Source organism: Hippocampus guttulatus, chromosome 5, assembly GCF_054856545.1.
Source record: "Hippocampus guttulatus isolate MCC_2025c chromosome 5, RoL_Hgut_1.0, whole genome shotgun sequence".
In the NCBI taxonomy this organism is placed as follows: Eukaryota; Metazoa; Chordata; class Actinopteri; order Syngnathiformes; family Syngnathidae; genus Hippocampus; species Hippocampus guttulatus.
Genome location: NC_141265.1, coordinates 17954066 through 17967901, shown reverse-complemented (window position 1 = coordinate 17967901; position 13836 = coordinate 17954066). Strand labels below are relative to the sequence as shown.

The following is a 13836-nucleotide window of genomic DNA, read 5'->3' as shown; positions in this document are numbered from 1 at the left end:
AACAGCTGCGCGACAAAAGTAGTTATATGTTGAAAGTCAGCAGTCTGCTTTTCGTTATGTGCCATGCTGCATGAATAGATTCCATACTCTATCAATCATGCACTACGCAAGCAAGCATTCAATTAACCATGAAAATAAGGGAGATAAAATAATGATTGAAGAGTGGAAACTCAAAATCAAAAATCAAACTACTGTATCCAGTATAATAAATGTTTTAGAGGGAGGAATTTTCCAAGAGGTTGTAGAGATTCTGATGAATGCTGAAAATTGATGTTGCCCAGATGAAATTACCAACGACACAACAACACGGTACTTTATGGCAAGTGCTTTCGTAAATGCTAATTTCTTAACACGAACAGCACTCAAAACATTTTTGGGGCACATTTTGGTTTGGGTCCAGCAGGTTTTCTGATCAAACAAATCACTCCTGATTACAATCAATTTCCTTACCAAAGCAGGCTGAAGCCAGACAGGCTTTCCAGCATTTTTCATAAGTAGCCACTCTGGGGACGGTAGGGAATCTTGACCGGGCCAGCGATTTAACTCTGTATCCCGGCTTTTTGAGTTTTGCAGGCCCCTTGAACATGAATGTTTCTCATGTCCCTTTGGCCAACTCAAATGTGAAAAACAGCCGTCAGTGGTGCACCATAGGCTTTTTTCTTTTTTTTTTTAAGTACCCCCGAGTGGTTTTGAATGGAGCCGAAAACCCCAAAAAGAAAACATTCTCTTGAAACGCTTGCCAAAATGGAAACGCGGTCTAATCTACTGCTTTTTAACCTGAAGCATATCGGGTCAGTAATGAATTCTTTCTCCTAAGTGTATGCTTTGTTTTCCCATTGTGAGATCAAAAGGTGATAATGCACTGCAACAAGGCACGAGTATGCGTACACATTTGCTGCTGGTTTCATTTTGGTGCGTATTTCAAGAGAAACTGCGAGCAGCCAAAACCTAGCGTGTTTCTTCAGGAAATTTTGCCAGTTGTTTTGGAGGAATTATATGAAAACGAAAAGGCCCTATAGAATCAGAAAGAAGCAGACATTGGTTTCTAATCAAATATTTACAAAAATAAAATGCGGCAAAACATGTTACCTGCCGTTTTATATCACCGGAAAAGGTTTTGGGACATATTACAGTGATCAAAACATTTTTAATACATTTTTTAAAAAAATCAGAGATGCATGTTTTGTAAACTCTTTTAGATTATTTATTTATTTTTGCCTCTTGAAAAGTCGCAGTTTTGCAAATTCAAGGACACCGCCCGAAGCGAGAATATTATTTCATGGCACTGAAAGTTTGACCATTTCCACGCATTTGACCATCCAGCTGTCCATTACTCTCCCTGGCCTGCAACACAAACATCAAAGCCACGCTTCATATAGAGCAGGTTGCGGACAATATCCCACATTCATCTCTGTCTGGCCTTGACTACAGGGCATTTGAACCACATCCGAATCCATTACAACCATGCAGATTCAGCCCTGCCCGACAATACAAATCATGATAAGATGGAGCCCTGACTTCATAAACAGCCAAGCTCCACATCATATGAACTGGGCTGGAAAGCACTTGTCATCCCCTGCAATCATCCATTTGTACGGATGGACCCAAGATATGCAAATGATTACATTTCTGTCTGTCTTTAACCTACGACTATTACTGATGTGTTCAAGCAACAGATAGAAATGATAGAAGCGCTTGTGCGTGTTTACCTGTGTGGGCATCAATCACTTTACAGTTGGAGTTCCGACGCAGCTGCTGCTTGCGAGGGGAGATTTATGCGGCTTGTGCATCAAATCATCAGACCTCTCCTGTAAAATATGATTTCATCAATAGGCCTGATCAATAGTGCATACAAGAATGTGTAATTATTACAGGGGTTCCATATCAATAAAAATGTCCTGTGGAACGTTGTGCAATAGGTTGCGGGGGTGGAGGTGAGTGGTTGTCATGGCCGTGAAATCTTTGGTGAGCTACGCCATGACGTCAAATCTTTGATGTGCTACAACAATCGGAAAAACGTTGGGTCAGAAGCCACCCAAATTGGGTGAAATAACGAACCGAGGGCTGGGTTATTTGGATCCACTGCATTGGGTCAAGGATTAAACCCATCAGATTGGGTCAAGATTTTGGTCCAACACAAGATAAAAATTACCTACACTGGTGAGTTGAAGCTAGCAAGAAATGCATTATAAGGTTATCAATAAAGATGTTTTCTAAAAAAATAATAATTTCATGACCAACATTTTCTGAGAAGAAGAAGCAACGTTCCCCTGTCAGGGGTTGCCAAAGCAAATCATTGGCATGATATATTGGGCACAGTTTTTGTACCAGATCCCCTTCCTGATGCAGCCAAACCATTTTCTGTGGACAGGCTGGCCTTCCTGACCAGGATCTGAACCCAGATCTCCCTGCCCCAAATCAGGAGGACAACCCACTGATCCATCCAGCCACCACCAATGTTTTCTAAGAATGTTGCATTAAATTTAGTTCTCCTTCAGTACACCTGTTCAAAATGGTGGCCACCTTCAACTCTGGGCCTAAATAAAGAAAACAACCTTGGACAAAAGCAACCCGATCTCAAAATCCACAACTACCCAGCGAGTGAGGTAGGAAACCAAAACAACAATTTTTAGCGTTAACTTATCAAGAACTGTAAGAATAGGTGGAAAAAAAGTTTGGCGAAATAAGATCCATTTTACCGGCCGACGACATGCGCCAGAGTGCGTGTAAAGAGCGTTCTCCTCAGTGAATTGTGTTTTCTTGCACCTCTGCAGACATTACAGATTATAAATGATTGAGGTGTGGATGGCTGTCTTTACTCGAGTGAGGATCATTTATCCCGAAGCAAGGCAATCCCAGAATGGAGGGAGGAATGTCAAAAAGAAATTTGCATGCGTAGTCACTTCCATATCCACGCGCGTACAGTACAGCAGCGAGAGGGAGAGCGCTGGAGAAAGTGAGAGAGAGAGAGGCAGGGACCAATGAGGCAGTTTATATCGGGATTTTGTCTCACAGCCGCGGCCTCCTGGGAGAGAGGGGTCTGCCAATAACACTTAAGAGACAGAGCAGGAAAAGTAAGTGCTTTTATTACAGCTCATCACTCATGTAATTTCTGGCAGCATTTGTGATTACAGATCAAGTGATTGACTAACTACACATTTGGCAGCTGAGTTATGAACCGGGTTGCCTACCGTTGCAGCCCAGGCAGACAGTGCGCGTCAGCTGTAACTCATCCCTCATCCCGGGGCGCTAAATCAAAGAGCGCACGGCCGCCGGAAGAGTTAAATCATAACATCATTTCTATTGTACATCTGTCAGAAATTAAACCTGCATGAACATCGTCTTGACCCTCATGTTGGCCCTGCATGGGGTGAAAAAGGTTGGCTGTGGAGGGGGGGGGGGTATCAATAGGGGCTGTGGTGGAGGTATTGATGAATGACAGGTCGGTGTGGGTGTGTGCGCGCAAAGGGTTGGTTGGGCTCACCCTGGGGTTAAGTTTAGAGCGCGGCTCAGGGTGTTTAATCGACAGCTCTCACCTTGAATCGATTGGCAAGGAGGCGCCGTGCAGGCCGCAGACATGATACACATAACCCACGCTCATTTACACACCAAAACAAACCGTAAGACCGCGGGATGAAGCGAAGGGACTTGCCTCAAAGTTATGTACTCTTGACAACTTGGTCAAGCCCCCTCGCTCACTGCAAAAACAGAGTCACAAAGCAGAGTCCTGCAAAAGGTTGGAGCTCATGAAAACCATATTGTTACCCTTACGACAACAATAGCTTTCGTTGCAGCATGTCTTGCTTTGTATTGCTCCAATAAGAAGTATAAAGTTGTTGGTACCCTTCCGATAAAGAAAGCAAATCCCACAATGGTTCTTTTGCCTCATGGACAGGTGCCAAAAAGCATCAGAGGCATCATAGGGATCGAATAACAAAAAAAATTCCACATATATTTTATGCCCAGTGAAATGCGTTGCTTGAGGAAAAAAAATAAAAAAATTAAGCCACCAAAATTCTTCATTCAATAGGGAATCACGTCAAAAACAAAGACACACCCTAAATAATTGTTTTTAAAGATTGAAAAAAAAATTAAACCTCCGCACATATTGTAATTAGCGAGTACCGGAGCGTTCGTATGCGGGGGGTCGACTGTACTGAAAATGACTGAATGAGTGATTGCACAAATGAGCTCTGACATACTGTATGTCACAATTGAATGCGACTAAAACTAAAAGTGAATAAAACGGATCCCAGGCTTGAGAAGAACATTCACCACAAGACCGACCAGCAGCTTTATTGCGATATGAAAGTTGATTGTTGCATGATAGTCAATAAAGCAACAGGATTGAAAACCAGTGAACTATTTGTTGAGTCATGCGCCACTTGTGGGAGGCTCACAGCGTTCATTCCGTCATTGAGGCACCACGCTTGGAAATACCGTACCGCAAAATGACAGTTCGGAGCCATTGTGCAGGATGTTTCTGTTCTGGGCAGAATATGTCGTACAAAGACGTACTTTGGACTAGCGGAGACAAATTTATGAAAAACAGAGCTGAACGACACTGAAATGAGACATTATAGCTTTCAAAAAATTACAAAAACAAAACAAAACAAAAACAACTACTGGGTCAAATAATGGTAATCAAAACTTCACTTTCAATGCTGTGGTGTTCCAAGGATTTATTATTACAATTTTATTATTATTATTTTATTTAAGAATCACATTTTTCCTAGAACAGCCTCATCATACTTGGACTTATCCCTGAAACAAATCAATTTCCTGAGCAGAGCTGTAGTAGCATGAGCATGTGATTCCTGCCACGGAGATGTGCGGCCTTGAAAGCACTCCACCGTGAGATGTCTTACAACTGGCCAAGATCTGGAGGGGGGGTAGCTGGGGTGTGGGTGGGGATAGGGGGGTGGGGGGGGGTTGTGATCGGGGGCTTGCACGTGTTTTTTTCGTAAACAGCATACTGTAAGCATGACAATGTCATCAGCGCACTTCAATTGACAGGAGGGCGAAATCAGTCATCTCAAGTGTGGTCAGTTTCACACCGGGCGGCTCCCGTAGACAGCTTGAAGTCTGTTTTTGATGAGGTCAGAGGTCACGAGTCATGACTGGGATGTTGGTCATAAGCGCCGTGCACCATTTGCCACATCAGCAGGAGCCGGGCGATTCTTTTTCCGGGTTGCCGTCCCCCATTTTGTCATTTTAGTGCGCGATTCGCTAATATTATCCGAGCGGCTTCTGTGCCGGTGGTGCTGTTGAGACGATTATTGGAACGCAGGCTGTATATCTTGATTTCAAATAGCACATGCAATTTGACATACTGTGAAGCTTCAAAGTTAAAACATGATATTTTTTCCAGATTGACTACTGGATGGCTGCCTATGCCGAATCTGGTTCTGTTCAAGGTTTTTTCTTCTTCTTTTTTTCCTGTTAGAAGAGAGTTTGTCCTCGCCGCTGTGGCTCGGTGATTGCCCACAGGGCGAAATTGTCAGGGTTTTGTCGAGAACGCAGTTAGCTCCACACAATAAGCACCCATAGAAGACTTCATTATGTTTTGGCATTGTTGGAAACCTAGAATTGATTTTAACATGACTCATCGATTCTTTGGGGCCGTCGCAAGAGAAAGTTCTGCGTGTTGGGCAGAGCTGAAAGGAAGGTGGAGAAAGAGCGTCCTCGGCTGGCGGAGATTCGAGGCCAGAGTGTAATCTCACACGCGAACCGTGACAAGAGGACGCGTTCCCATCTGCAGAACCCACACGTCTCCCAGGAGGTCTCGGTTTGGGCTGGAGAATGGGGCTCATGACAACTTGGGACAAAGTTGGGTTATCGCTTCCAGATTTTTGGACCGACGTCGACAGACATTTTTTTTCTCTTTTCCTGAAGAGACAAAGACATACAGAAAGCAGAAAAGGAATAAATCAATGTGACAGCAGACTTCATAGCGCTACGCCGCTTGGTTGGGTTTGCTGGATTTAGATGAAAACAGTCACATACTGTACGAGTGAACATTCAAACATTCTCAGCGGGATATCTTGACGACGGCACTGAAAATAATCTTGATCTGAAAGACCAACTGTGGCCAGCTTTCGACTATTCTGTCTTCTCCTGTTACAGTTAGTTGATTTTATGTCCTCGAAAATCGTAGCGGCACAGTTGAAGTCATACCTCAAGCCTGCCAAATAGTTCATACAGTGCCGTTTATTTAATCCTATCCAAGTGATTGAATACCGCCTCTAGGTGTACACAATCCCTTTGAAACACACCGAAGGGGAAGGGGCGATTCCCCTTTTGCTCAAGTGTCACAATTTATATGTGTGTGTGTGTGGGGGGGGGGTGTATTATTCAGGAATCGAAATGACATGATGCATATGCAAGGCATGACATGATTTACTGTACATATCTGAAAGTGTAGAGTTGAAGAAATATCGCTGATTAAGTTGCCTTAATTAGCGCACAGTAAAACTGTAATCGGTCTTGTTCAGGAGCTTAATCTCAAACCGGCTCTGTACATTGCTATCGGCTTTGCGAGTGACTGACTCATGACTCATCAGCTCTCGAAGAGAACATATGCACGATGTCTACGCAACACGGATGCATTGGCAGCAATACCATAGCAACTCAATCGTTTTTTTCTGAAGAATCCAAGTGTTTGCCTGGCGTCCATTGGTGGAGCTCAGAAAAAGTTTATGCAACGGCGTCGCAATAAATGACCCCATTTAGAAATCTTGATCCCAATTAGAAGGCTTCGGGCGTAAATAATTAAAGGGCTGCTTCTAGAACACAAATAATTTTACCATCCTGCATATGTATTTGCATATTCGTGCACATGCACCGCCACAATCTCAATCGCTAACTCTGCACGTTCACGCACAAGCGCACGATGCACTGGAAACAGACTTCTTAATGAAGCCTCCGCCGAGTGAAAGTAGAACAGAAATACATACTGGCCCATTTCCGCCTTTGGTTCGCCCTCCCCTGCACTCATCCCCCTCGCTTGTTCTTCTTCACCTTCTCCAAATCATTTGTTTGATTAATATTTCGTTGTCTTTGTCTTTTGTCTCAATGAGTTAAATCACAACCTCTCATTTACAGCTCCAGGCAAATACACTTGCGCAGACAAGCTTGCTGATGAGAGGGATGACTGAAAACATACGCGCAGAGCCGCGCTGTGGAAAATTTAAAATGTCTGTTGAGTGTCCTTTTTATGCGTGGTTATTTACATAAGAAAATGACAACGCGTGCATAAGAATGGCTGTGAAGCCAAATGGGGGGGAAGAACATGCGCACCGGAGCAGAGGCGAAACGAGACAGAGGGAGACGGGTGGAGAGAGTAAATCCAGTGACACTGAAGTGGGGAGCACTCAGGTGTGGTGAGAGGATTATACAAAACCCTGAGTATAAATGACAGTAAACACCTGAATGACAGAGAGACGAGGGGGTGCAGGAGCCTGGGTGAGCGCCGCAGTTTAGAGGTCCTTGAAGAGAACATCATCAACACTTTGATGCTTTAAAGGTGATACTTTAGTTCCAGGACTTGTGGTCCAAAAGATGTCTTTTAAATCGGAACGGCAAAGTTTTGAAGTAAGCCCAGAAGGACACGCATACGCTTTGCCAATCCAAAGGATTCTCTTGATGGACCCGTTGCACTTGGCGGTCATGAGGGGAGTTGGTTCTTTCTGGCCAGGAACTGTCAGATGCTCAGCGCATTGTGAAGAAGCACATTGTCGCGGTGAAGCAGACGTGAGTTGCCCTGCCACAACTATCGCCTCTTGTCATGCTCTGAACAAAGAAACGCCGCAGATGTCTTAGTAGATGCGCTGCTTGATCAGGCCTGGATGGTTTAAAGGGGACAACTTGTAGTTTGGGTTTGGCATATGTGTCTTTTGTGGCAGCAAAACTCAGGCACAAAAACAGACAAATGAAGCACGGAAAACAAAGTACCTGAATATCTTAAATGGGATTTTCTGTGTGAAATTGAAATGACTCCAAATGACAATTTCTGGTGAGTGGCTCATCACACACTCATGGAAAATTTTGTTCAAATCAAAGGAACGTTGACAACTTTTTTTTTTTTTTTTTTAACCCTGGAGAACCCAAATTTGGCCCCCATAAATTCTGCTACTCAAATGCCACCCTTAAATCCCAAAGGGTCATATTTGGCCCTAATCCTAAATGAGGATTAAAGCATTGAATTTTTGGAAAAACATATCTTTTGGTGTTCAGTGAACATATAGCAGTCATTTAATATACAATTCATAATTTTCCAAAGAAGAAAAGGGTTCTTGGGTTCTCCAGGGTTAAATATTTGATGCCATGTGTGGCTTGTCGCTCATAATTATAGGTATTTTCATCGGATGGTACAAACCCATCATAAAAGGTAAGACCTACTTCAAACAACACAAACAGGAAAAAAAAAAAACACAAAAAACAAAGCAACTTCGATGGGCAAGGACAACAAATGGAGAATCAGTTGGGGAGTCGGTCGGGGATTTCCAGAACAACTTTGCTCTATCAAGTCCAAGGAGCGTGAATACGGAATAAAGCGCAAGATAAGGTAGGTGTGTTTTATCTTACCTTGGCTGCTGCTTCATCTTTCTCTGGCAACAGGGAATTGCTGACGCGGTCTCCAAAATCGGTGTCACTTTCTGCATCAACGCAATCTCTGTCGTTCACGCTGCTGCCTGAAACACAAACACACCTAGTCAGTTTCAACGATCTTTTACTGTGTCGAGGCCCACGGATTCAAATGTAATAGATGTGAAGTGCTGCCGTATGTTGTGGTGGCTAACGGAAGATATGTGACGATCGTAACTTATACAAAGAAGAATCAGGGGACGTTTGTTGTTTTGGTGTCTTTTAAAGATTCACAATGGATCTGCTGTCCCAGAGAATCGGATTCTTTCAGAGCAAACCCTCTCCTTAACGTTTTGTAAAATTTGGCAAAGGAATTTTAAAAACGGTGCTAACACACACAAATAAAGCAGAAAACACAGCCAATTGAAGTTTTGAAATTGTCCCTTGGATTTGGTACATTTTGAAGCTTAATAATAACAGTAAAGAACTTGATATCAGGAAACATTGTATAGTTGTTTAAGTAGGGATAACATAGGGTTTAATTCCTGTTCCTCAAGGGGATATTTTCACAAGCGTTAAAAAAGGGCAGTCATAATAGGGAAATGCTGTCTTATTGTGAGTGAATCGAGCATTCAGAGACTGTCTCTAAGCAAACCCGAGGCATGGCAAACTGTATTTCATGCCGCATTGTCAACATGATCCAGCTATTTCTCGCATGGTATTTTTTTGTGCACCATTAGCAGCCGCGCCAACACATTTGCCTCCTCTGAAGGATGCTCAAATGTGATTTTAACCCTTTGGCTCGGGGTTAAATTCCTAAAGAGAGCCGAGCGTCTTGCTTCCGAAATCTGCTCTTAGTTTAATCCCTCACCTCTGGAGCCGTATCACTGTACATCGCCGACTCTACATGAAGCATGACCCTATTCCCCGCCATAACTCTCAGCCCCCCCCCCCCCCAACCACGACCCCCTCTCCCTCCGCCTTGCAGTCTTGGAAGATAGAGAAGCACAGGGGAAAGGCATGCCAAGGCGGAAGATACTTTTAAGCAAAGATTAAAGGTTTTCCTTTTTAATCAGTCATTTGGCAGCAATGTTAGCATTTCACCCCAGTGTGGCTCAGGATCAATTTTTAATGCTGTGGCGCAGCGAGCAGACAGGGTGATTGGCAGAGTGAGGAGCTATTTACAAAGGTTCTATTTACAAATTTTTCCATAGAAATACACTGAGGGCACAATTGACATCTCTCACAGAATATGAAATGAGCTCTTTCCCTGTACTCGCGTCGTCACGAGGCATGACCTCAGCCGTTCCCCCGATGATCACCGCTTCATGTGCGTGCCTGTGTGTTTTTCTCGTACGTCTCAAATGGAGGAATGATAAAGGAGAGACACCTCTCTTCAGTTGCATTGTGTTATACTGTTGGTGTCGCATTGTCAGCAGCCGGGTAGCTCGGTCAATCAAGTCAAGCGTAAACAAATGAGGAGAATATTCCCAATGGAATGCGCGAATGACAACAACAAAAAAATGATTTGATTGCATCGCTCCCTTACAGTTTCCCACGGCATGAAAGGTCAAGACTCCACGATAGCTAAACGTTTTTGGGGGAAAACATCCATCCATCCATTTTCCGAACCGCTTAATCCACACTAGGGTCGCGGGGGATACCGGAGCCTATCCCAGCCGTCTTCGGGCAGTAGGCGGGGGACACCCTGAATCGGTTGCCAGCCAATCGCAGGGCACACAGAGACGAACAACCATGCGCGCTCATACTCACACCTAGGGACAATTTTAGTGTGTTCAATCAGCCTGCCAGGCATGTTTTTGGAACGTGGGAGGAAACTGGAGCACCCGGAGAAAACCCACGCAGGCCCGGGGAGAACATGCAAACTCCACACAGGGAGGCCGGAGCTGGAATTGAACCCGGTACCTCAGCACTGTGAAGTCGACGTGCTAACCACTGGACTACCGGGCCGCCCTTGGGGGAAAACATTCCTGTTAAATTGAGGGGGGGGGGCAGGGGGGGGGGGGAATACAGATTTTTCAACTACAGTCATGTGTGAATTCCCACAAGCGGTATGCATATATTGTGAAAGTGTGGGAAATCATAAGAGACGTCAATAAATCTTGTCAGACTTCAGCTAAATGATAAACACCGCATGCTTTTTGCGATGCCACCACAGACGGGTGAAGGCCGATGGCAAATATGAACCCAAGTTCAAGTCCACAAGTTATGGTGAGCTATGTTTGACTCAATTATGAAAGTCAAATGACAACTGATATTAAATTGCGGATATGGTAAAGGAAATACTTTTATCCTAGATCGGATTGCTTCAATTTCCATGACTTACTACCGAGACTATTTCTTTGAGATCCCAACAATGCAGATTTCCACCAGCATCAAATCTTCTGAGAAGCAACAACTCTCACCATTTATCTATCTACATGTAGCGTAGCACAAATGGACGGATGCTATTCTCAGCATTTTTGGGAGGGGGTGTCGATGTACATTGAACAAAAATTTTCTTGAGCCGAACTCCAAGTGCAACAATCATGCTGTGTAGTCAGCATCTTGATATGCAAGACCTGTGAGGTGGATGCACTATCGCGGCAAAGGAGAAGTGCTCAGTAAAACAGATGTAGACAGACTAGTGAACAAAATTTGAGAGACTTAGGTCTTCGGTGATATAGAAACAAAGTTTTAGATCATTGAGTTCAGCCGGTGAAAAATGGCAACAAAAACATGCACTGCATTTATATTTTTGTGCAGTGCGCCGTCTATGACCGTGCTGCCCTCTGTTTAACACAAGCCAATTCAAACAGTATTCTGTGGTGAAAAGTTGACCTTGAACCAACCTCAAACCACAAAATGTGCTCAACGATCAGTCCTGTTACTGTATTTTACAAAGAGCCGGCTCAATAAGACATAGATTGTTTTATGACCTCGAATACGGATTTTGTTCAGGGGAAAATGCCAAGCATCCATTTGAAGGGTATACAATTTTACACGAAAAAGGGCAGATAATTGAGACCTTCAGCACCTCAGAAGTTCATGTTTATATAGATCTGACACGAGTGTTCCTCTCGATCGGCTGGTCCACAAATCCAACCTTGGACTACTCAGACTCTCTGTCAGTCCATCCAGCCATTCATCAATTCATTCACTCACACAGTCAACGAGCCCTCGAGCTGACCGACACACACAACATTGATCCAGTGATTGACCCTGCACCGGCGGATCAATACTCTCTTAAATGGCATCATTGTAGGCGCTTAGGCACAATAGCCGGGCATTGTTTGTGCACTTCATTTCCGAGGGAATCAAGGCTGTTTAGGGCTCTCACCCGCATCGGTGCTCCATTTTACTCTACTTACCTGTACATGACTGCAGCGGTGAAAAAAACGAGAGTGAGAGGGGAGGGAAAAGTATTTGAGCTCTTGGCGTTGCGCGCAGTGCTAGCAATCCATACAAGACTACATTTAATGAGTCAGAAACACTCAATACCTGTACCAGGAATAATGCACCACACATTTCAGAGAAACAGAATGACTTGAATCATTTCAGCAAATGTATATTATTATAATCGAATTAACTCAAAGGAGTAGCAGTCTCGCAGAGGCTGCGGAACCGATTGTGTCTTTGTGTGCATATCGAAATCCTTTTGGGGAGGTGCCGGGGCCAACATATTGGCATTAAATGACTGGAACTCTGACAAGCCTCGGAGCTCTGTCACTGTGGTTCACAGGTCTTGTTAGCCAAGGTGTCGGCATGGTGGAAATGATTGTGCCCGTGTGTGCTGGGCGGGAGGTTTTGTGGGGGGTGACTTTAGACAGCAGTCCTACCTCCACCTACTCACCTGACACCTGTAATGAAACTAAACAGGGGCAAGGTGATATGCTGTCTGTGTGTGTGTGTGTGTGTGTGTGTATGTGTACACCCCCCCACCCCCAAAAAAAGGAGCACAGGTGCTCCACGCTTGTTGGCGCCATCACCAATTTGTCGGAGCCTCCAGACAGAAGTAGGAGTAAGGTGATGGAGCTCGAGCTTGATAAACACAGAAGCCCGGCTTCGATTTCCCATCCAGTCCACTTTGAAAATACATGGCTCTTCCTGGACACTCTTGGCCATATGAAAAAGGAGGAGGCGGTGGATATAAGGGGGAGCAGAAGTAAAGAGGGGAGCGCCACAACAGAGAATTATGGTGTGATGGCCTTGCAGTGAGATGAATAAAATAATAGCCGTGAGGGGGAAGGTAAAGAGACAAAGTGATGAGTGGAGCACACGGTGGAGAATTTGGAGAAGAGATGAGCACTCTGGTGGTTCGGTTTTGTGTGCCGACTGTAAAGCGAGATCGACAGGAGGTCGAAATATAGATGCCTCAATGGAGGTGATGAGGATGGCGATAGGGAGGGGGTGCGTGTGAGCAGATTGGGAGTTCTAACTACATTAGATGGGTAGACAGACAATAGATAGGGCAAAATGAAAAAAAAATGATGGATTGGTGATAGCTGGAATTTTGGTTGGATGGATGGATGATCGGTCGGTGAGTAGGTACAGAAAGGTTAGAAGGATGAGCAGGCGGGTGGGTAGGTGCTATACTACAGATGGGCTGAACTTTTTAAAATAAACAAACAAATAAATAAATAAAAATGTAATGGCCCCTCCCCTATTTTTAATAAACACAAACAACTAATTCATCTATTTTACAATAAGCAATATCAGATTCATTATTCATAAAGGTGTTGGTGTTTTGGATTAGGTTTACGCTAAAATAAAAGCAACTGAACCGTGAATTAGTATAAAATAAAGTTTATCGACTTCAATTGGGGTTGTTGACTTATTAAAACACTTGGACGTGCAGTCTTTTAAGCGATCACCAAGACAACCAGCAAACAAGTGTGGCGAAAACATGAGCCAGTAAGTCATAAATCAGATTACAACAGTAATGAAACATATTTTAAATCTTTCTATCTTTCTCTCTCTTTGTGTGTGTGTGTGTCTATCTATCTATCTATATATACTGTGTGTGTGTGTGTATATATATATATATATATACACATACACACACACACACAGTATATATAGATAGATAGATAGACACACACACACACAATATATATATATATATATATATATACATATACACACACACACACACACACACACACAGTATATGTATCAATATATGTGTATGGATGAAGGCATTTGCATGGCTGGATGAAAGGCAAGCATATTTTTCTCCTTGCCACAGTA

The 13836-nt window shown here is 43.8% G+C and overlaps 1 protein-coding gene across 2 annotated transcripts in view; it reads right to left on the bottom strand.

The window, feature by feature from the left end:
• Nucleotides 1-3069: 3069 nt before the first annotated feature.
• Nucleotides 3070-13836, bottom strand: part of LOC147205309 (uncharacterized) — a 107918-nt gene continuing 97151 nt past the window's right edge. For both annotated transcript variants that reach the window (XR_015101047.1, XM_086112528.1), the window contains 2 exons: nt 8587-8693; nt 3070-5889 (listed from right to left, as the gene is read on the bottom strand). Coding sequence is in view for 1 of the 2 variants with exons in the window: in XM_086112528.1 (XP_085968654.1) it covers nt 5836-5889; nt 8587-8693 (161 nt within the window). In the remaining variant the exon portion in view is untranslated. The remainder of the gene's footprint in view (nt 5890-8586; nt 8694-13836) is intronic.